Source organism: Suncus etruscus, chromosome 16 (assembly GCF_024139225.1).
Source record: "Suncus etruscus isolate mSunEtr1 chromosome 16, mSunEtr1.pri.cur, whole genome shotgun sequence".
In the NCBI taxonomy this organism is placed as follows: domain Eukaryota; kingdom Metazoa; phylum Chordata; class Mammalia; order Eulipotyphla; family Soricidae; genus Suncus; species Suncus etruscus.
This window is the reverse complement of record NC_064863.1, coordinates 44,043,692-44,068,674: the sequence shown is the minus strand read 5'-3', so window position 1 is coordinate 44,068,674 and position 24,983 is coordinate 44,043,692. Positions and strand designations below refer to the sequence as shown.

General features: G+C 41.6%; 1 protein-coding gene across 2 annotated transcripts in view; it reads left to right on the top strand.

Annotated features, from left to right (window-relative positions):
- Positions 1–24,983, top strand: part of LNX1 (ligand of numb-protein X 1) — a 108,514-nt gene that overhangs the window by 1,540 nt on the left and 81,991 nt on the right. The window contains exon 1 of one of the 2 annotated variants that reach the window (XM_049790122.1): positions 15,907–16,265. The exons of the other annotated variant lie outside the window; for it this stretch is intronic. Coding sequence (XP_049646079.1) covers positions 16,174–16,265 — 92 coding nt within the window. The 5' untranslated portion in view covers positions 15,907–16,173. Of the gene's footprint in view, positions 1–15,906; positions 16,266–24,983 lie in introns of those variants that run through there. 2 annotated transcript variants of the gene reach the window in all.

The following is a 24,983-nucleotide window of genomic DNA, read 5'->3' as shown; positions in this document are numbered from 1 at the left end:
CCATCCTACTTTTGTCCTGATAAATGTGACTATTTTATTTTAGGAATTTATTTTAGGAATAGGATATGTACTGAGTCATATAATATCTGTTCTTTCGTGACGGGTTTTGGTTTATTTCACATGTATGCAATTTGCATTTTGGTGGGGGCACAACTAGCAGTTCTGGGGCTACTCCTGGTAGGTGTGATTAGGAGATCATATGCCAGGGATTGAATTCATGTTGTCATGGTCTAACAAGCACCTTAACTTGATACCATATCTCCAGACCCATATGCATACACCTACATATGTGGAAGATTCTAGAAAAGTGTTTTGGTTTCTGATTGGTCAAGTGTATTTTTTCATACAAGAAAAGTAAGAACCTATCATTTTGATCCATGCTTATTGGAATTTCCTCTGTACAAGAATTTGCAAACCCCAACTATTCTTTGAAGAGATATTAGGTAATTTCAAGGGACAGAATTTCCAAGCAATGTTCAGGGATTCCCGTGACCATTCCTAGTAGAACTCAATCAGGCAGTCCAGTTTTGTGCTCAGGTCTGATGATGTGAGGCTGCTTGAACCTGGCACTGCTGAGCCACCAGAGCCACATCTGGTGGTGCTGTAGGGCAAGGGTGTAGGTGGCATAGTGGGGAATGGGAAAGCATTCAGAGATGGGGCTCAAACTTGGGATCTCCTAGATGAAAGCATGTACTCCAGTCCCAGCTCCTTAACTAAGTTTTTTTAATTTTATTTTAGGCATCATGATTTTATAGTTTTACAAATATTATCAATAGTAGGGCTTTATGTACACAATATTCTAACATCAGACCATTCACTGAAGTACCTCTTTCCCTCCACTATTATTTCAAGGTTCCCTTCATGTCACCATCCTCATCCCTTTCTCCACTTCTCATTTCCCTAATAAGCTCTTTTCTATGGACTAGTTAGTAGAGTCTGTTGATTTTGCCCATTTGTTTTTCCCTTACTATGGGTTTTTATAGCCACATAGTAGTCATAGTAGTGATCACTCCAAAGCTGTCTCTCGGTTGATTTCACTCAGCAGTACCCTCCAGTTCCATCCTCATAGTGACAAATCAAACCTTTTCTTTCTATTATTAATGTGGTTTTTTTGTTTTGTTTTGTTTTGGGGCCACACCCGGTGATGCTCAGGGGTTACACCTGGCTATGCACTCAGAAATCGCTCCTGGCTTGGGGGAACCATATGGGATGCCAGGAATCAAACCCAGGTGCATCCTGGGTCAGCCACATGCAAGGCAAAAGTCCTACTGCTATACCACCACTTCAGCCCTATTATGAATTTTAATTTAATCTATGATATATAAAGTTACAGAGTTGTCATTTCATCTTTTCTTATAGCCAAGTGGTCTTCCATTGTGTATATATACCACAATTTCTTTATCCAATCACTTGGATGCTTGATTTTTTTTTCCAGATTTTGACTTTTACTTTGCAATGAAAATGGGAACACCTTTGAGATGCAGAAGCTTTTCAGCTTAATATAGTCCCATCTGTTTATCTCTGCTTCCACTTGCTTGGAAAGTGCTGTCTCCTCCTTAAAGATGCCTTTAGTCTCAATGTCCTGGAGTGTTTCACCTACATGTTGTTCTATATACCTTATAGTTTCAGTTCTGATATCAAGGTCTTTAATCCATTTGGATTTTACCTTTGTATATGGTGTTAGCTGGGGGTCTGAGTTCGCTTTTTTGCAAGTGGTTAACCAGTTGTGCCAACACCACTTGTTGAATAGGCTTTCCCTGCTCCATTTAGGATTTTTTGCTCCTTTATCAAAAACAAGGTGGTTATATGTCTGAGGAACCTTCTCTGAGTACTCAAGCCTATTCCACTGATCTGAGGGTCTGTTTTTATTCCAATACCATGCTGTTTTTATAACTGTTGCTTTGTAATACAACTTAAAATTGGGGAAAGTAATGCCTCCCATATTCCTTTTCCCAAGGAGTGCTTTAGCTATTCGAGGTTGTTTGTTGTTCCAGATGAATTTCAGAAGTATTTAAAAGCTTCTGCATCTCAAAGGAAATAGTGCCCAGAATACAAAGGCCACCCACTGAGTGGGAGAAATTATTCACCCAATACACATCAGATAAAGGGCTAATATCCAAAATTTACAAGGTACTGACAGAACTATACAAGAAAAAAACAACTAACCCCATCAAAAAATGGGGAGAAGAAATGAACAGACACTTTGAAAAAGAAGAAAGGCAAATGGCCAAAAGGCACATGAAAAGATGTTCAACATCACTAATCGTCAGGGAGATGCAAATCAAAACTACTATGAGGTACCACCTCACGCCACTGAGATTGGCACACATCACAAGAAAGGAAAACAAGCAGTGCTGGCGGGGATGTGGAGAGAAAGGAACTCTTTTTCACTGCTGGTGGGAATGCCGTCTAGTACAACCTTTATGGAAAGCGATATGGAGATTCCTTCACAAACTGGAAATTGAGCTTCCATACGATCCAGCTATACCACTCCTAGGAATATACCCAAGAAACACAAATATACAATACAAAAAACCCTTCCTTACTCCTATATTCATTGCAGCGCTATTTACAATAGCCAGACTCTGGAAACAACCAAGATGCCCTTCAACAGATGAGTGGCTGAAGAAACTGTGGTACATATACACAATGGAATACTATGCAGCCATCAGGAGAGATGAAGTCATGAAATTTTCCAATACATGGATGTACATGGAATCTATTATGCTGAGTGAAGTAAGTCAGAGGGAGAGAGAAAGACGCAGAATGGTTTCACTCATCTATGGGCTTTAAGAAAAATGAAGGACATTTTTAACAATATCTCAGAGACAAGAGAGATGAGGGCTGGTAGGTGCAGCTCAGGACATGCAGCTCATCACATAGAGTGATGAGTGCAGTTGCAGAGATGACTACACTGAAAACTATCATAAAATGTGAATGAATGAGGGAAGTAGAAAGCCTGTCTCGAGTACAGGTGTAGGGGGGTGGGGAGGAGGGAGATCTGGGAAATTGGTGGTGGGAATGTTGCACCGGTGAAGGGGGGTGCTCTTTACATGACTGTAATCATACAACTATAATCATGTTTGTAATCACGGTGTTTAAATAAAGATAAAAAAAAAAAAGAAAATGGGAACACCAATGTCTTCTCTAAATCAAGTTTTTGACACTTCAAGTTGGTGCCTAGCAGTGAAATTGTTGGGTCATAACCATTTTTAGTTTTTGAAATATGTCCATATTGTTTTCCAAAATGATTGTACAATTCAGCATTTACATCAGCAGTTGGGTAAATTTATAAAAGAGAAATTTAAAAAACTTGTTTTTTAAAGGGCTTGCTCTGCATGTTTTCAGCCCACGTATATACCATGTAGCTGAAACAACTTCTGCAGCCAACTTCACATGTCCACCTTTTACTATGCCAGTTACCCTTCCTGTTTGAGGCCATTTCTCTGTAGACAAGGCAATCTAGTTCTCTTTCCACATCAGAACCAAAGAAGGAAGGTGAAATATATTAGCGAAGTTCTTTGTAAGAAGTCTGGAAGTTGCTGTTTATCTGGGTGCTTCTGATGACAAGTACAGGGGACAGGTGCAAATGTATTTTTCTGAAGGTCACATACTTTTAGTGAAGCTCAGCCAGTGCCCTGCATGACAGACTGATCTTCCAGTGTGGAGCTTTGCATCCAGAGCTAAAGTCTGGTAATGAGGATTCACACATGTATTTCTAATCACACCAGGGAGATCAATTTTCTCCCCAAGAGGTTGAGCCAAATGTCTCAGAGTTAGGTTTGTGGGTTTCCTCTGATCTAACTGTTCTAATTGATAATTAGTAGTCCCTCTTCTGGTTCCTGGGAAGGGTGTGGCCAGAATAGAGACAGGGTTAATTACAGTCTATGTTGGAAGTTTCATCCAGGTTGGAGAGGCACTGTCTGGGGGTCATGATTCTGGGGTCAAAGTTGAGGAAGAGGCTGACAGGTGCAGACTTGAAGCCCACACTGTGAAAGACCAAGGAGGAAATCACCCTCTCCATATCCTGCAGACTATTGCAATAGATTCATCTGTATGTTGGAGCTATGTTCATTTCCTATTGGTGCTATAGAATTTGATTACAAAGTTAGTGGGCTTAAAATACTGAGAATGTGTCTGTTATAATTTGGAGGGTTCAAAGTCCATCATCGTCTCACTGGACTTATGTGAAGGTGTTGAGAGTTCCTTTGGACTGACCAAAAAATACTTTGCTGTGCCCTTTCCAGTTTCTAGAGCAGTCTTCTTTGGTTAGTGGCCTCTTCCTTATTCTTCAAAGTTGGAAGATAGAAGTATGCTTTCTCTCTGTCTTCTTTTTCTTTCTACTTCTTTCTTTTTTCTTCCCCCTTATGGGGGTGTCTTCCAAGTGATAATAAGGAGACCCAGGGGATCCCACCAACAATTCTCAGGCTGTCAGGTCAGTCCAAGATCTCAAGGATATGATCACTCTGCTTAGATCCTACAGTGCGGGGGGCCTCCAGGCAATACTTGAGGATTATATGGAGCCTCCAAAGCAATACTTGGGTATTATATGGTGCTGGGAGTCCAACATGGGTTGGGCACATACTAGGCTGCATTGTTCTCTCCTACTCTCTTTCTTTCTCTCTCTTTTCCTTTCTCTCCCTCGTTACTTTCTCTCTCTTTCTTCCTCACCCTTTCTGTCCTCCCTTTCTTTCTCCATTGGCTCCCCCATATCCCTGTTTGGTGACACTGACCTTGTTTTTCTCTCGAACATTTGTGATTAAACTGAGCCTATCTGGATCATAAAGGTGTCATTGCCTCTCTCAACATCCTTCACATAGTCACACCTACAAAGTCCTTTTTGCTACATACAGTAGTTTATTCTCATGGTCTAAGGATTGGAAGATGAATGTGTTGAAGAGGAGTATATTTTCCACCCCAAAAGTATTGTAGGGGAGAGATGACAGAGATGAGAGGGGAGGAGAGGAACGAGGATGCTCTGGAGGGAAAATGGTACTGTACTTCCCTGCCTCACCCCCTTCACAAGAACTGATCTGAGTGAGGTCTAGGATAGGTTGAGGAATAGGAAGCAGGGAGGCCAGAGTGGAAGTGGGGCAGGGGGAGGTCTTGGAAGAATCTGCTGGTGACCATTTGGAACTCAGGAGAGATGACGTAGGTGCCTCTCAGCTGCCCCAAGTGGGAACTTCATTCTCCTGCCCACGCAGCCAGAGTCACCCACACTCTTCAAGGAAGCCCGGGGAAAAGGCTGTGTGAACACTCAGCTGATACTGACACACACTTCTGAAAAAGTGCAGTGAGGAAAGATCCCAGAAAAAAGGGCAGGCACCTCTCTGCTCTGTGGCCTCCTTCATGGCATGCCTGAGCCATTCTCTGTGGAGAGAATTCCCACCTGCTGGAGGTGTTTGTTGAGCTGTGACACCTCTGCTCAATCCTCTCCACACAGCTGCTTCCTAAGTAGGTTGATGCCACCAATTTTAAAAATATACTGTATATATTAGTCACCAACTGCTTAATATATACTCCCTCATTCCTGCTCTTCCCCACCCCACCCGTGGGGCATTTTCTTGGCATGGATTATGAATATGGAAATAATTCAGAACCTTAATAGAGCCTTCTAAACTTCGATATCATCCCTGGGCCCCTAGACCATCAATTCCGCACCTCTGAGGGATTATGAAGATTAAACATTACTACCCTCTGGATTTCCTGAACTATAAAAACAAAGAGGTTTTTAGGAGGCACAAGTTTTCTCACATTTCTGTGTGAGAGTCTCCAGTAGAGGCAGCATATCTGGGAGTCTTGTCATTCCTGTACACTGGGAGATAGCATTGTTTGTAAACTTTGTACTCCATCTTGGTATTTAAAATATAATGAGTTAAGAAAACATTCTTAAGAGCTGAAAATATATGCAGCCATCAGGGGTACATACCTTGCATACTCAGGGGCCCAAATGTAATCCCTCCTTTCTCCCAGAATACCACTGGGTGAGATCCTGGAGACCCCAAGGAGCATGGTCAGGTTTGAGTAGCACTGCATTGCCAGACCCAAATATCAACCTATATAGACTCCTGACTGGCCAAGTATTATTTAGAGTTAATGACCCTTGGTACTCTGATCACTACTTGGGAAGATTTCTCCTAAAATACATATATGTGCTTCATTGTATGACGCTTTAATGAATATGGACCTACATAGGACTCTGAATCAACCTACAGCAGGAAACCTAACTCATTACAATACTGTGGATCTTTTATTTAACTTTATTGATTGATTGATTGATTGATTGATTGACTATGGGGCCACACCCAGTGGTGCTCTGGCTCTGCACTCAGAAATCACCACTGGCAGGCGGGGGACCATATGGGTGCTGGGAATTGAACCAGGTCCCTCATGAATCAGTCGCATGCAAGGCAAATGCTCTACTGCTGTGATATCTCTCCAGCCCTATACTGTGGATCTTTGAAAAGATCCACATACTCCCTTTCAATAAGTTCCAAAGAACCAGCAGTCCTGGGGCTTCTTGGATAGTACCAGGCTTTGGCTTCAATTTACCCCTGCAAAATGGGATTTTAGTTCAGTCAGAAGCAACTTAAATGCAAAGAGCTTGTGTAAATGAATCATGTTTAGAGTGTTTGCATTGTTTCTTTTGGAAAAAATGTATTACAGAAAAACTTTCCCCCTAAGCCACTGTTTCTGATCATGGCTTATCCACAGACCCATGTCTTTGGTATTAGTGTTAAGTGGAGGAAGCTCCCTGTTTTCTCCAGAATGTGTATACTTTGTAAACATTGCTATCTAACTGTCTCATATTCCAGTAGAATGTAAACCCTTAAGTAAAACATTGAGAAGTGACAGGAGTGTGTGGCTGACTGGGCCAGCAGCACATTGGACAAGTATTTGGATGTTAGTCTATGGACTAACATGAGAATTTGCTTGAACCCATGAGCTAATATTTGAAAGTTTCTGACTAATTCTGTGGACTTATATGCTCACAGTCTCCCATCCTGTGGGACTATGGCAATGAAGGTGAAGGACTTGTGGAGTTGGATGGCCATATTCCTAACAAAAAGGACAGGACCGCAAAATGTAGCCAGTGTACTGCAGAGGGCCAGACTTATGCATAGCTCTTCACCAGGATACCAGAGAGGGTGAAGCTTTTTTCCTTGATCCTGAATGAGAATTGGTTAGGACTTAAAACTATATTCTTTTTCATCTGTCTTTGTAATATATATTAAGGACCCTCCATAGGCCAGGCCTTGAACAAAACACAAATCTACTCTGAGGACTTCAGGGGAAACTTCTACGTCTGTCTGCCTGTGCCTGTGCTTCTGAATCCTCGAAAATTTCCTCAGAGGCCTAGGGAGCGAACCCCAAAAAAACTGCATTTTGAAGTAGCTGAGTGAGTACATTCTGGCTGCGGGGGTCACTGTCCAATAAGCTGAGGTCTCTGGCTTGTGGAGGCTCAGCCCTGCTGTGCCTTTGTTCACTCTGAGGACTTCAGGGAAAACTTCTACGTCTGTCTGCCTGTGGTTGTGCTTCTGAATTCCCGAAAGTTGCCTCAGAGGCCTATGGAGCGCACCCCCAAAAAAACTGCATTTTGAAGTTGCTGAGTGAGTATATTCTGGCTGTGGGGTCACTGTCCAATAAGCTGAGATCTCTGGCCTGTGGAGGCTCTGCCCTGCTGTGCCTTTGTTCACTCTGAGGACTGTCAACTAGAGGCAGCAGAAGAGTGCGGCCACTTCGCTTCACGGCTGCGCACTCTTTCTAACCAATGAACCCCACCACAACACGCAGGAAAAACCACACTACAAGTGTGACAATGGGGAAACCTCGCAGGCAAACACAATCCACAGAGAATGAAGATGAAAGCTCGTATGACCTAATAAATTCCAACCACCTGATTAACCTTTCAGATAAGGAGTTTAGAATAGAAATATGAAATATGTTTGTAGAACTCAAAATAAGCATAGATCGATCTGAAGAGAACACAAAGACAGAAATCAGAAAACTCCAAACTGAAATAACAGATCTGAAAAACACAGTTGCTCAACTGAAAACCTCAAAGGATAGCCTCGCCAACAGGGTATCAGCAGCTGAGGAGAGAATCAGAGTACTGGAAGATATGATGCAGAAAAACTCAACACAACAGAAGCAATTGGAAAAGAACCTTAAGACAAACGAACAGGCAATGGAAAAAGTACTCAAGGCATGCGAATAGATGAAAATAGAAGTCTTTGATAAACTCAACAGAAACAACATAAAAATCATTGGAGTTCCAGAAACCCAGGAAGGAGATCTCCAGGAAGAATCACCTGTCAAAGACATCATCAAAGAGATACTCCCAGGGTTAAAGACTACATGCAATCAAATCCTGCATGCCCGAAGAGTACCAGCTAAAAGAGACCCAAAGAGAAACACCCCAAGATATATCCTCATTACAATGACAAATCCCATAGATAGAGATAGAATACTGAAAGCAGCAAGATCAAAAAGGGAAATTACATTTAAAGGAGGATCCCTAAGACTTACAGCAGACATGTCACAAGAAACTCTCAAGGCCAGAAGACAGTGGTGGGATATTGTGTCAACACTGAATGAAATGAATGCCTCACCGAGAATACTGCACCCAGCCCGACTCACGTACAAGTTTGAAGGAAGAATACACAGCTTCATGGATAAACAACAGCTCAGAAACTTCACAGATGATAAACCAGCCTTAAAGGAAAAACTGACAGGTCTATCTTAGACAAGAGAGACCAACAAACACAGCAAACTTATCTACAAAGATGACATTAAATCCTATGACAATCATCTCCCTCAATGTCAATGGACTAAATTCACCAATTAAAAGACACAGAGTGGCAAAATGGGTCAAAAAGATGAATCCAACCTTCTGCTGCCTACAAGAAACACAGCTGAATAGTCAGAACAAACATAGACTCAAAATCAAAGGCTGGAGGGAAATTATCCAAGCAAACAACACCCTCAAAAAAGCTGGGGTGGCCATAATAATATCTGATGACACCAACTTTATACTTAGAAAAGTGGTAAGGGACAAATATGGATACTATGTACTAATCAAGGGATATGTGCAACAGGAAGAAATCAGACTATTAAACATATATGCACCCAATGAGAGACCAGCAAATTATCTAATACAATTACTGACAAATCTGAAAGAAGAAATCAGTAATAGCACAATCATTGTGGAAGACTTCAACACAGCCCTATCAGCACTTGATACAGACTGAAACCCAACAAAAACATACTAGCCCTGAAAAGAGTTATGGAAGAAAGAGGACTAGTAGATATATACAGGACACTCCATCCAAAAAAAAATCTGGATACACATTCTTCTCCAATGTACATGGGTCATTCTCCAGAATCGACTACATGCTGACACATAAAACATACCTCCATAGAATCAAGAGAATAGAAATGTTGCAGGCTATCTTTGCTGACCACAAGGCTCTGAAATTAGATGTGAACTACAAAGCCACACAGAAGAAAAACTTTAACAATTGGAAATTAAACATCCTGCTACTGAACAACCAGTGGGTCTGAGATGAAATCAAAAAGGAAATCAAAACTTTCCTGGAAACAAATGATAATGAAGACACAAACTGCCAGAATCTATGGGACACAGCAAAAGTGGTCCTGAGAGGAAATTTTATAGCTCTACAAGCACACATCAGGAAGGAAGAAGGAGCATACCTGAATAACTTAATGACGAAGCTCAAAAAATTAGAAAATGACCAACAAAAGGAACCAAAAATAGGGAGACCAGAAGGAAACAACAAAGCTGAAAGCAGAACTTAATGAAGTGGAAAACCAAAAAGCAATCTGAAAGATCAACGAAAGCAGAAGCTGGTTCTTTGAAAAAAATAAACAAGATTGATAGACCATTGGCAAAACTCACAAAGAAAGAGAGAGAGAGAGAAATCTGATAACCCATATTAGAAATGAAAAGGGAGAGATCAAGACAGATATTGCAGAGATCCAAAGGGTAATCAGAGACTACTTTGAGAAACTTTATGCTACAAAACATGAGAACCTAGAAGAAATGGAAAAATTCTTGGACACTTATAACCTTCCACATTTAAGTAAGGAGGATATAGCATATCTAAACACTCCCCTCACTACTGAGGAAATTGAAACTGTAATCAAACATCTGCCCAAAAAGAAAAGCGCAGGCCCAGATGGTTTTCCTAATGAATTTTTTCAAATCTTTCAAGAGGAGCTACTACCAATCCTAGCCAAGCTCTTCCATGAAATTGAAAAAACGGGAACACTCCCAAACAGCTTTTATGAAGCCAACATCACCTTGATACCTAAACCAGACAGAGACACTGCCAAAAAAGAAAATTACAGACTAATATCCCTGATGAATGCTGATGCAGAGATCTTCAACAAAATCCTGGCAAATAGGATCCAATGCATCATCAAGAAGATCATACACTACGACCAAATTGGTTTCATCCCAGGAATGCAAGGATGGTTTAACATCCATAAATCTATTAACATCATACACAACATCAACAATAAGAAAAATAAAAATCACATGATCATATCAATAGATGCAGAAAAATCATTTGATAAGGCCCAACACCCATTCTTGATCAAAACTCTCAGCAAGATGGTAATGGAAGGAACCTTTCTCAATCTAGTTGAAGCCATCTACCACAAGCCAATAGCAAATATTATCCTCAATGGAGAAAAACTAAAAGCCTTTCCTCTAAATTCTGGTACAAGACAAGGCTGTCCTCTCTCACCACTCCTCTTCAACATAGTACTGGAAGTTCTTGCTATAACAACCAGGCAAGAAAAAGATATCAAGGGAATCCAGATAAGAAAGGAAGAAGTCAAGCTCTCATTGTTTGCAGATGACATGATACTCTACTTAGAAAATCCTAAAGACTCTACCAAAAAGGTTCTAGAAACAATAGATTCATATAGCAAGGTGGCAGGCTACAAAATCAACCTACAGAAATCAATGGCCTTTTTATACACCAATAATGATAGGGAAGAGATGGAAGTTAGGAAGGTAATCCCATTCACAATATTGCCACACAGACTCAGATATCTTGGAGTCAACTTGACCAAAGATGTGAAGGACCTATACAAAGAAAACTATAAAGCCCTGCTCCAAGAAATGAGAAAGGACACATGGAAATGGAAACACATACCCTGCTCATGGATTGGCAGGATTAACATCATTAAAATGGCAATACTCCCCAAAGCATTATACAGATTTAATGTGATCCCCTTTAAAAATACCCATGACATACTTCAAAGAAGTGGATCAAACACTTAAGAAGTTCATCTGGAACAATAAACAGCCTCGAATAGCTAAAACACTCCTAGGGAAAAGGAAAATGGGAGGCATTACTTTCCCCAACTTTAAACTGTACTACAAAGCAATAGTTATCAAAACAGCATGGTATTGTAATAAAGACAGACCCTCAGATCAGTGGAATAGGCTTGAGTTCTCAGAGAACATTCCCCAGACATACAATTACCTAATTTTTGACAAAGGAGCAAGAAATCCTAAGTGGAGCAAAGAAAGCCTCTTCAACAAGTGGTGCTGGCAGAACTGGTTAGCCACTTGCAAAAAAGCGAACATAGACCCCCAGTTAACATCATGTACGAAGGTCAAATCCAAATGGATTAAAGAACTTGATATCAGACCGGATATCATAAGGTATATAGAACAACATGTCGGTAAAACACTCCATGACATTGAGACTAAAGGCATCTTCCAGGAGGAAACTGCACTTTCCAAACAAGTGGAAGAAGAGATCAACAGATGGGAATACATTAAACTGAGAAGCTTCTGCACCTAAAAGAAATAGTGCCCAGGATACAAGAGTCACCCACCGAGTGGGAGAAACTATTCACCCAACACCCTTCAGATAAAGGGCTAATATCCAAAATATACAGGCCACTGACAGAACTTTACAAGAAAAAAAACATCTAATCCCATAAAAAAAAATGGGGAGAAGAAATGAACAGACACTTTAATAAAAAAAGAAATACAAATGGCCAAAAGGCACATGAAAAAATGCTCCTCGTCACTAATCATCAGGGAGATGCACATCAAAACAATGATGAGATACCACCTCACACCACAGAGATTGGAGCACATCACAAAGAATGAGAACAATCAGTGCTGGCGGGGATGTGGAGAGAAAGGAACTCTTATCCACTGCTGGTGGGAATGCTGTCTAGTCCAACCTCTATGGAAAGCGATATGGAGATTTCTTCAAAATCTGGAAATTGAGCTCCCATTCGACCCAGCTGTTCCACTCATAGGGATATACCCTAAGAACACAAGAATACAATACAAAAACCCCTTCCTCACACCTGCATTTATTGCAGCACTATTCACAATAGCCATGCTCTGAAAACAACCAAGATGCCCTTCAACAGACGAATGGCTAAAGAAACAGTGGTACATATACACAATGGAATATTATGCAGCTGTCAGGAGAGATGAAGTCATGAAATTTTCCTATACATGGATGTACATGGAATCTATCATGCTGAGTGAAATAAGTCAGAGGGAGAGAGAGAGATGCAGAATAGTCTCACTCATCTCTGGATTTTAATAAAAATAGAAGTCATTTTTGTAACAATCGTCAGAGACAATGAGAGGAGGGCTGGAACACCAGCTCACTCCAGGAAGCTCACCACAAAGAGTGGTGAGTACAGCTATAGAAATAACTATACAGAGAACTACCATAATCAAGTGAATGAATGAGGGAACTGGAAAGCCTGTCTGGAGTACAGGTGGGGGTGGGGTTGGATGGAGGGAGATTTGGGACATTGGTGGTGGGAATGTTGCACTGGTGAAGGGGGTGTTCTTTACATGACTGAAACCTAATCACAATCATTTATGTAATCAAGATGTTCAAATAAAGAAGAAAAAATATAAAATCTAGATATATTTGCTATTTGCTATTATTATAAATACATAGGAATGTAGAAGATAAAAAAAACATAAATCTATACCTGCTATGATTTGTGACTCTGAAGAAGCGACCTTTTAAAAATAAAGGAAGAACTTTAAAGCACAGGCACAGTATATTGTTAAACAGCACACATTACTTTGCCCCTTAGGTTCTATCTTTTGGAAGATAAAAATGGGTAGTAATGTTGCTGACTCTTCCTGAGTATTTACTGACATGCACAACATGAGCACTGTTCACTGTTCTGAACCCAGCCCTGAATGATGACTTGGTGGAATTGGCCCAAGACATACATGATTGAAGGCTCTCTGGGATTATTATTCTTGGTTACCTTTGTACTCCATGTCCTGGGAGTTTCCTTGCCTGAGATTTTTCCCTAGAGCCTCACTTGACCTCCCTTGTCATGCGCTCTTTTCTGTGTTGTGCCCTACAGGTTCAGGCTCAGCACAGTGTCTATCTATGGTGCTGAACTCTTGCTGTCAAAGTGAAGGTCTGGAGAACATTTACTTGAAAATGTTATCAAGTTTCCAATCTCAAATATTGCAGTCTGGCTAAATGTCTCCTTTATAATTGTGCTTTGTCGACCATTTTTCATGAGACTTTCTAACCCAAAACCCAACTGCTTCCAGGCTGCTAGTTAGTTGAGAGCCTCTGGAAGGCTCTCTGGAGGTAATTTCTCTGCATTTTATTCTGCATGAACCATTGCTTTTCGATAGGGCCAGGCTCTCTGCAGTTCTGCAGTTGACACGCTGAGACTTTAATCTTAGAAATTGTTCTTAACTTTTTCCTCTCTTTGTGGACATGTATTAACTATCCATATAAATGACTAGCTTCCCTCAGCGTAATGCTCTTCAGGTCCCCCCATATAGCAGTAAATTTCTTGACTTTATCTTTCCTTATGATCAAGTAATCGTCTATAGTGTATATGTACATAGTTTCTTTATCCCGTCTTCTATTCTTGGACACTTAAATTTTGGCTATTGTAGATAGTACTACAAGGAACATAGGGATGTGAATGTCTTTTCTCTGATTTGTTTTGGGCTCGTGGGTATATTCCAAGAAGTGGCATTGCTGGATTAAATGGAAACTCAATTCCTAAATGTTTTGGGAATATCCATATTGTTTTCCAGAAAGGCTGGACCAGTCAACATTACTACCAGTAGTCCCTGAGAAAGCAAAACTTTTGAAGAGAGCCGCTGAGCTGCCAGTGAAGTTCATCTACGAATCTGAGCAATTTTCAATAACAATACTAGCAATCATAGCTTTATTAGGGCTTTGCTCTTTGTAGGCATTATCATATTCCACTTTCATAGTAATACTCAAAGTTAAGGATTATTACTATTGTTCTTAGTATTTTTTCTTTTGGGGCAAGTGGGTTCCCAAGCAGTACTAAGGGCTACCAGGGCTTCACTGGGTAGTATCCAGGTGTCCACATGGTGCTGGGGACTGAACCTAGGGCTTTATGCATGCCAAGCATGCACTCTTATCCTTCAAGCCATTGCTTCCCAAAAATTAGTGTCTATCTTTACTAGAGGAGGATACAGAGATTCAGAAAGGTTAGACAATATGCCAGGGAGACACAGCTAGCATATAGAAGAGTAAGTGCTCAAAATTCAAGCCTGTTTTTTTTTGGCTCTAAAGGCCAAACCTGATTTCCTTTTGGCAGCTCTCACACGTCTGACTCACTCTTGCATACCAGGCTTAAAGGGAATGAAATGGAATCCAAGATTCAACAAAATTATAAACCATTTTTATCAAAGTTGCTGATCTTTGATCTAAACTTATATCTGCATATTCTAAGGGCCCATAGTATTGTAACTTCTTTAAAACTGCCTCAGATGAGTAGGGATTGCAAATGCCAAATTCCTACTTACTACATGGTTGAACACATTTGGTCTCATACCACAGAGTTATTCTGGTCTTCCCATCTAGAATAGAATATGTCATTCATTTTTACTAACTGTCACCTTTAAGTCATTTGGAAATATGAATTTTAGTCTTCTTGAATAGAAGGTGGCCAATCCTTGAGGCTTCTTCTGTGGCACTGCAAAACACAGGAATAATAAGCATCCTACTGGTTTAGAGAGATAATACTGAACAAGGCACTTGCCTTTTATGCAGATGAACTGGTTTGATCCCCAGCTCCACATATGGTTCCCCTGAGCCCTGAGTATAGAGGTAGGAGTAAGCCCTGAGCAATATAGGGCATAGGCCAACAAACAAAAGAGAAAGTCCTACTGTAGAAGAGTTAGTACAATCTACAATGACAGCTCTGAAAACTTGAAGGGAGGGTGTGGTTCAGCCCCTGAAGAAACGGATGAGACTGCAGTCATTATATTTGAAGATGAGCCTCTGGACACTGAGAAGTGTAACTGAATTCTCCTACATCTGAGGTCAGAGTTTAATTCACCTCAGGAGGAAGAATGGGTAGGAACCTTTGCAGCATTTGGGTCAAACTTGACTGCACCTCTCTATGGCTCTCAAGGAGAGTGGCGCAGCCTCTTTATATGCAGGGCCAGTCATCAAAATGAGCCAGGCAGTTATCTCTCTCCTTGGAATTGTCAGCCTGGTTAAGTCAGTGACAGGTAAGCAATCTTACATGCACGTTCTTTTATGCACTTAGTGGCATTTGAATTTGGATTGAACCTGCCTGGTCTCACTATCTGCAGGCACCTTGGAGCCCACGTCTCCGCACTGCATTTTAAAAGACTCTCCTTTTTGACAGAGCCTTCTCACCAACCCAGAGGACAGACGGCTTGGGACCAATTTGCTCTTTCACACTGTGGGGTCTGAATGTGCCATGTTCATGCCCTCTTCCAACACATTTTAGCTGCCAGCCCATCTGCTCCCAGCCAGTGATGTAAATGTACCAGCTGCTTCCTGAGAACCAGTCGGCTTTGGGCAGGAGGGGGCAGGTCCCTTTCTCAGGCATCAGCCTGCTCGCTCACAGCCACAGCACCGATGCCAACCATGGTGGGGCTCTCCCTTTCTGTCTCTCATCATCTGACACTCCAATGGCATGATGCTGGGTGGACCGGCCCATGACTGAGCAGCAGCGTGGCTCACTCTCAGGTCTCCAAGTCCCCTTCTCTGCAGAGCCACTGACTGTAGAGACATGGCAGGTTCTGTTTAAGAGGGGCTTAGCCAGGCCCCTGCAGCTGATACTGAGAAGGTGGCCAGGAAGAAAACAGCCCCTGCTTGGACAATGAAGGCTCTTCTCTTGCTCGTCTTGCCCTGGCTCAGTCCTGCCAACTACATTGACAATGTGGGCAATCTGCACTTCTTGTACTCGGAACTGTGAGTCCTCCTTCCCACCCTACCCTGCCTGCTGCCTGTGTTTGTGTGTTGGTGTTGTCCCTGTGGTTGCACCTGAGTTGGTTCCCTGGCTGGGGTGTCTCTGGAGATGAATATATTCTACTGACATGCACGAGCTGCACTTGGAACCAACGCACTGCTCGCAGTTTCCAGCAGCCAGCTGAGCTGTCTGTGACTTAACAAAAAAAAAGAAAAGACAACACAAAACACCCTCTTAATGTTGTTCCCCTTCCACCCAGGCTCTTTTCTTCCCCCACTTCTGTGCAAACACTGTTTTATCTTTTTCTTTTTTTATCTTGTACTCTGCAATTTTTTCTCTCCATCAATGTGTCTCCTTTTCTTTTCTATAAATAGAACCAAAGAGCAGTTATGAGCCGAGCTTGCATGCCTCGATCTGCCACCTTCACTGGGCATTTCAAATTGCCTGCACAATTCTTCCTTTATAGAGCAACTTGGTACTCTAGACCTGAAATCACATGGAGAATCTCAATAGGGACAGGTCATCTCGGTATGAATACCAGGCCCATTTCCTTTTCCTTCCTTTAAAAAGATTTTTTTTAAAGCAGAAAGAATGGGGTGCTGGTAGACCCATCACGTATATTGAATGAGGAACATTCTGCCACTTTGGCGTCACTGAATTGATGTCTTGGGCTAAAATGGCTTTGAATAAATTGCAGCCATGGTGACACTTTACCCTGAAAGACTTTGCTCTGCAGCTCTAAAAAATAAAGACGTTTTCCTATGTGACCTCAGTCCATTTAATAAGAGGAAATGACTCATGTCCCCAGACTTGACAGTGATATTTTTCTGGCTCCCTTTGTTAGGAAGCTTTAAAAGAGATTGTCAACAAAGGCAAACAGCTTCTAGCAATCCCATAAATAAGTGTGTACCTCTGCACTAAAATGTACTAAATGTATTCCTCCATACATTTTACCAGCCAAGCAGGAACAAATTGTACAGATTAGCTTAGTCAGGGGACAAATGAGAAAAGGACTCAAAATAGAGTCCAGTCCACAGAACGCAGACTGAAAAGGCGGAGCTTCATAATCATGTGATGATATATTTGACTAGTATCTTTAGACACAGATACCCCCGTTCATAGGTGGTGATAAACACTGCCTCTTTGTAATTAGTTATACTAACTAATTTGTCTGGCATTACAGATATGCAATAACTGCTTGCTAAGCCTTTAGGACAATCTCCATTTCTAGAGCATCTAGTCCTAGTTGATTGGAAGATAACCCAGTCTCACCTCCATCAGAAAGCCAAAGCCTGAACAGTAAGAATCTCTGAGGGCATGATGACCCTGTGTAATCTCTTCTAGAAAACCACTTAATGACAGAGCTAGTCAGAGTCAGGAAGAGGCTTCTTCCCATTCCTTGTTAGATGCAGAAGCTGGTTTCTCTGAAATGCTGGGCCTGAGCATGCTGGCACTCATTCTTCCCCCACCTCACAGGCTCTCCTTGATCTTTGCTTCCCAGGGATTTGATAACAAATAGACACCCATTTTTGGTGGCTAGAACCATATATTCTCCCACAGTTCTAAAGGCTAGGAACTTGAAATTCAGGGCTCATGGTCTCTGTAATGGTCCTAGACAATAATCCTCTCCCGCTTCCCCGTGGCACTACACTGCTTAGCTTGTGGCTATGTCACATCATCCTCTGTCTTCTTCAGTTCTCCCTGGTTCTGCCTGCTCTTCCTATAAGAATACTTGTTTTTGGAGTTTGAGTTCACCTAGCTAATCCTAGGCAGCCTCATTTTGAGATACTTTGGTTTAATTGTATCTGTAAAATCTTTTTACTTTTAAAGTGACCTTCAGTTAGTTTGAAGTGAGCATATCTTTTCAAAGGTAACATTCAACCAACACTAGTTCCTACTGAGGAAACTTTCCACTGAAGTACTTTTCATTTTAGAGTTCAGTGGAAGGAAGAAGGCTCTTGGTAGAGGCCAAAAATGATTCTTTTCTACAAGTTTATGAATAAAAGAAAGCTTTTCCCTTGAGTGGATGTGAGCAGATTATTCTTTCCAGAATGGGAATCCAGAAGCATGTTGCTAGGGAACTGCCAAGACATGGTTCATACACTTCTTGAAGCTTTCAGTTCCTGTAGCTGTTTGATGAGAGACTTTGTTGTTGTTGTTGCTGCTGTTAAGAAACAGAACTTATTGTAGTGAGGGCATGGGTGGGGAGCAGAGTCTCAGGATGTAACTCTGAGACTCTCAGGAGTACAGTGCCTGTCATTTGTTCAGGGTGGTTTGGGATGAAATTCATCCCATAGCCAACTGGGGTGAGCCTCTTTTCAGCTCGCTGTCTTCAAACTCATTTGCATAAAACTTGAAAGGGTTTTACTTCTTTGAGATATATTTCTTCTGGCTCCTGGAAAACTTGAACTTGGCCTGTCGCAGAGCTGCAGTCATATGCTCCTTGGTCTACAAATTGATACAGGTGGACTATGACTTGGCCAATGTGGGCTCTGTGCCCTGTGCCCTGGAACTTTGTAAAGGCACTCTGCATTTCTGCTTGGAACCTAATCTTGGGCCAGCATGCAAGCAGATATGAATATCCCATAGTAGAATATCCACTGTCTTCAAGGTCTTTAGAACTGCTCTTACTAGGAGGTTGCCACACTCCCAAGACTGCTTGTTTTCTGTCTTTGCACAGCAGACCTCATGAAGCAGAGAGAATGAGACGTTTGCACAGTTATTTTCTGTTGCTACCTGTGAGAATAAATCATCAGTGGTTTAATGTCACGTTAAGGAACACAGGCAGTAAACATCAAGTCCAGTATTCACCCTCAAGTAGGTGACGATTTAATTATGAAGGAATGTGTATATGTCAGAAATAGCAGCGATGAGTTGTGAAGTGGTGAAGAGAGATTGTCTTCTTCTATAAAATTAGTCAGGGGAAGCTTCTCCAGAAGGTAGTTGCTGCATCTTTTTTTATTTTTAGAGATGGGTGGGGTTTGGGCCATACCTGGTTGTGCTCACAGATCAGGATGCTTAGGGTCTCAAGGGATCAGACACCATGCCTTGGATCAAATTTGGATCAGCTTTGCCTGCTGTATTCTTTCTGGCTCTGCTGCTTTATCTTGAAATGATGGGGCAGAAGCAGGGAGGAATTTGAGCTGAAAATAAAAAAACAAAGTTTTTCCTTCATCTAGAGTAACTTGTTACAGTCCTGGCGAGCACAGCTTTGGAAAACCAGGAAAAGCCATGCATGGGGCTGCCTGTTTGTTAATGCTTTTAGGGGCAAGCACTCTGCGTTAGTGTCTGAATGTCCCCAAGATAAAGAAAGCCTTTCACTGGGGTCTCAAGGCAGGCAGAGCATGAGTGCTCTCTGAGAATGCTCTGAAGTGGAACTTATTCAGACTATCCCAGTCTGAGCTTTGCTGCCCTGCCTTGGTCAAGGAGGCTCATGTCCCCTGCTTCTAATAGCTAAATCCCTCCTGGAGTGCCCTTCCTCTTGACTCCCAGGATCCTCAGCCTGAGTTTTGTTCCTTGACAGGCCAGTTGAGGAACTGACCCAATAAGTGCAGGTTCTGGTTCTTGGACTCCCTTGTCTACACAAATCATTTAACTCTAAGACACATGTGAAAGGCAGGGAGGTAGTGTAAGGTCTGAAGCACATGCCTACCATGTGCAAAGCACAATTGGACTCCTGGTATTTCATTTCTCACTCTTTTCAAGCACCACTGGGTGTGGCTCTGGTGGCCAGTAGGCATCCCCCATGCCAAAAGCAGTGTACCACTGAAGCTAAGGTAACTCTCACTGTGTGACTTGTTAGAAATTCAATAGATAGAGACTGTAATTTCCACTCAAATATTTTTGGTATTTGAGTATTATTACCAATCATTTTCTCACCCACTGCTGAGAGAGAATGGATCATTCACTCCTGGGACCCTATCCAGAGAGCCTGGTATATTCCCCTTGGAGTGCTGTGCTCAGAAAAATTAAAATGAGGGACTCATTTTCAATTTGAATCAGTTAGGGCAGTGAAAGGATGAAGGCTCCCAGAGCAAATGCCAAGACTGCAGGAGTTCAGAGCCAGCCAACCCTGTGTGGGTCCTTCCAGACAAGTGAGGCTGGGTTCCAAAGTCAGAGACAGAAGAACACCCACCAAGTGTCTTAGTACTAAGGATTCCATCCAGCTTTCCTCCCCTTTGCTGACAGAGCTGCTCATAGACCAACATGATAGAGGCCATTGACAAATCTCACTGTCTTCTCAGTCAGACCCTTCAGATAGAGAGAGCTAAGGATAGCTAGCCTACATGCAGAGACACTTGCCCTTGCTTGTATACCATGCAGCAGATGCTTGCCTAGTTTCTCTAGGTCAGGTCCTGGTGACCTCATGTTTCTTCTCAATAACCTCAGTCAATAGCCAAGACACCAGCTACCTATTACGAAGTATCTTTTAACACTTTGGGGAGGCTCATAGGTGGTAGTCAAGCAGCCTATAGTGCCTACCCCTCCCCCAATGATTCTTAGCCAACTTAGTGAGAGGTTCAGTGCAAGATTCTGAGGATGCAGCTGTTTGAGCCCTGAAGTGTCAGAGATTAACTGGGCCACCCTGGCCTTGTTTGTTTGTTTGTTTTTGTTTGTTTTTAAGAACAACTTTTAAATTTATTTTCATATAAAGGGAGGAGTGTTCTCAAGTGGTGGTCATAAAGTCTGAGGATTTCACTGATTATTGTTGGCCAAAAGGGTCATTGGTTCAGCATAAAAGTGTGAGAATAGAGAGATACGTGAGTCCTATAATCTGAGGATACCCAGGCCATACTGGTGATGCTCAGGAGTTCAAGGAATGCATCTGACTAAGCCTCTTGTTTTTCCTTTTTTTATTTTTTTCTGGATGTGAAACCTGTTGATCCACATTCAGCTGTGCTCAAAACTACTCCTGACAGGACTCAGAGAACCATATGGGGTGAAAGTATCAAATCTAGAACCACCATGTGCTTAGGCAAATGCTCAGCCCATTGTACTTCTCCAGCTCTGAAGCATCTTTGTTAAAGCTTTGTACTAAGTGAACTTTGGAATGAGGCAGGACTTAGTGGTTGCCCTTGAACTCTTTCTTGTGAGAAGAGGAGGGACTAGAAAGGCATGTCGCAGGCATGCTCAGTCTTCACTTCCTCCTTCATTTCATTGTGTTCCCTTCTAGCACTGTCCACGTCTAAAGGCAGGGAGTGAGCTCCTTAGATTTGCCAGGAAATGCTTTCCAAGTTGAAGTTCCAACACTGTGTTTCTTTTTTCATCATTAACTGGACAAATAAAAGAAGCCACGGATAACTGGTGTTTCTGATCATCTGTTCTGAGGGTCTGAAGTTAATTTTGGATTAGGACCTGGAAGGAAGGAGCTAGAGTTGATAAAGCAAATGAAGGGAGATGAAGAAATCATATTCCAACAGAGCAATAAGGGCCCATCTCAGGGAGCAAAGCTAGAGCCCACTTGGGTTCAGTAATTCTGGATCACTTTGAAAGAAGGCCTTTAGTATATCAAGCCACTCTTTAAATCTTCAAACTTGTGTATCTTGGAGGAAATAAAGGCTTATTCCTTATTCCATGCTCAGGAACCAGTCCTGTTTCTCAGAGGACTATATATGGCACCAGGTATCAATAGTCTGCTAAGTGTCTTAACCCATGTCCCATCTCTCCAAGCTGTAATGATTTTTTTTTTGTCCATAAAGCAGAGCATCCCTGTTCAGTGGTCTTCTCCCCCACCCCTCCCAAATTAACAAGTCCTCTTTTGCTAGCAGGAAAGCAACTCTTCTTCTTACTCATTTACTTTCTAGTATAAAATTCTAACTCTGGGAGCTTCTAGATACCACACAAAGTCCCTTTTGTTGAGGCCCTTGACTATGTCAGTTGGATGAAAGGCAAAATGATAAAATGGGTGCCTCTGAACCCATAATCACACCAACTTTTATGGATTGTTTCATGTTGACTTGACTTATTTTTCACTTCTCCCAATGGATCTTCACCCAAAAGTAGAAGGAAAACAATAACCAGCCCTCATTACTATAATACTTGCCTTTACAATAATAGATTCATGGATCTCTTGTTCTATTTGATGGTTTTAAAGCAAATCTCAAACATCTACATAATACTATAAGCAAGGTTTTGGTATTTGTTGTTAGAGCAAGGTGATCCATAATAGCAATGCCATGACAAAATCAATCAACTATGATTTCTTCACAACAAATAACCCAGCTGTTCAAACTTTTTCTGTTATGGGTCAGGAAAATGACCTAAAGGGCTGAAGCCATGGTCTGCACTCATGAGCCCTGGGGCTTAATTCCTGGCACCACAGGGTCCCCTGAGCTAAATTGGCAACTAAATTGGCTGTGACACCAAAACCAAACACTTAAAAAAATAAATATTCTAATATTCATTGTCATAACTTTTCACCATTTATTTAAAACCAAACCAGATGAGTTCTGCATATAGCAATTTGTGGTCATTGCCCATATGTCCTCTCTCCCACTTCTATACACCACTGATTCCAAGTTCTGAATTCAATGGGATTGGAGAAACAGCAGAGTAGGTAAAGAGCTTCCTTTGCATGTAGTAGCCCTGGTTCCATCTCCTCCATCTCATGTGGTTCCCCAATCATAGTTAAGTCTGCTCCCCAACCTCCATCAAATTATTATTTTCTGTGGTTAATTTTGAGGAATATAACTTTGGCAAGCTCTAGATACTGAATTAGTAAATGAAATAAATAAATTGAATGAAATTAATTATTTTCTATAAAGTTGAGGGGAGCATGAAGAGGAAACCCCCAAATACCCTATCAGTTAAATTATGGTTTTAACCAACCCATATTTCTTGGATGACCTTTTCTTGGATAATGGGGTCTATCTTCTCCCTTGGGTAATCATCTCTATTTTAATCATAGTCTATAACAAATAAAGAAATTCAGGTATTGGAGTGATAGTATTTGTCTCACATGTGGTCAACCATAGTTTGATTCCTGGCATCCTATATTGTTTCTTGAGCCTGTCAGGAGTAACCCCTCTAGCACGGCTAAAGAAAAAAAAGGGGGGTTCTTAAATTCATCCATAGGACTGAATCTTTTAGGACAAAGTTGTCCCTAAAAGATATGCATGTTAATGGTATTAAGGTTGCATCCCTTATAGGACATACACATAAATACGAAAATAACTGTTCAAACTCATACTTAGTGTGTTGCCTGGGGGATGGGTGTTGTCACTTCATAGACCACCAAAGAAGAGAGGCTCTGGGAATTCAGTTGATTTCAGGACCCCACCCTTTAAAAGCAAACAAATCTCCTAGGGCCTGTCTATGAGGTTGGTCTTGGAGTAAGGGGCAGGAAATAGTTCAACACTGCAGTCCAAGGAGAGCATGTGGATCTAACATCAGATTCCCTTCTTTCAGTGATGATTCTCTTTCACTGTCTTCCCTCTTCTAATCCTTCTTCCTTCCTATGTTCCCTGTTCCCCCAACTCCCTCTCCCCTCAACTATACTGCCTTTATAACATTCAGAGTGGAGGACAGGAGGTCTAGGTTTGAAACACCTAAAGGACTTACAATGTTGTGAGATCTTTTTTTGTTTTATTTTTTTATTTTTATTTTGATCATAGTGGCTTACATATCTTTTACATTAGTATTTTAGGTACATATTAACATTGAATCAGGGGAATACCCACCACCAAATTTGTCCTCCCCCCTTCCTCATTCCCTTTCTGCAACCCATATCCCCCACCATCACCCCCCGGGCTGCTAGAGTAGGTGGTACCCTCTTTGTCTAGCTTACTATCAGTGATCATACATCTGTTTGGTCCTGGTGCCCTCCCTTGTTTCTCCCTCTATTTGAGAGGCTAAGCTAGATAAATCGAGTTATGTGGTTTTGTTTGAGGGAAAGAAAAGCAATAAAATGGGGTAAAGAATAAGAAAAAAAATTAAAATATGCTAAAAATGGGCGGAGTCCTTCTAGTGGCTATCAACCTCAGTTTGAGAGAGGACATGAAAAAGGTAATTGAAATACCATAACAATACAAAAATAAATGTCAAATTAAATATCCGGTGAGCCCTACAGCAATAAAGAGAAGCACCACACAATAGTCTTGGTTCTGAAATCAAATCATGCCAGAGTGCAAAAAAGAAAAAGATAAGATAAAATAATATAAAATAAAAAGGAGACATCAATGATATGAGATCTTTTTAAATAAATAAATAAAAGTGAGCTTGCAGTAATCCAGCCATGCTTCTCCTGTGGAGTAGGTTGAAAGTTCATTGCTCAGGGTTTGTCACACAGAGCTACTCAGTCTGATGGTACTATGGTGAGGAAGGGTGGGGGGGCTATCAGGGCCACACTTGGTGGTGCTTGAGGGATCATATGGTACTAGGGACCAAACTCAGGGCTTTGCACATGGTAGGTATGTCCTCTACCTCTGGAGCTATCTGCCCTTACCCATAATGAGCCCACTTTATTTATAAAAAGACAACAACATAAACTTTTTGCTTTTGGTTTTTGGGTCACACCTGGGAGCTCTTGGGGTCTACTCCTGGCTCTACACTCAGAAATCGCTCCGGCAGGCTCTGGGGACCATATGGGATGCCGGGATTCAAACCACCGTCCTTTTGCATGCAAAGCAATCGCCTTACCACTGTGCTATCTCTCCAGCCCCACTACAGCATAAATTTATACTTGCCGTATCCTCTATCATTCATATTTTTGGAGATAACCT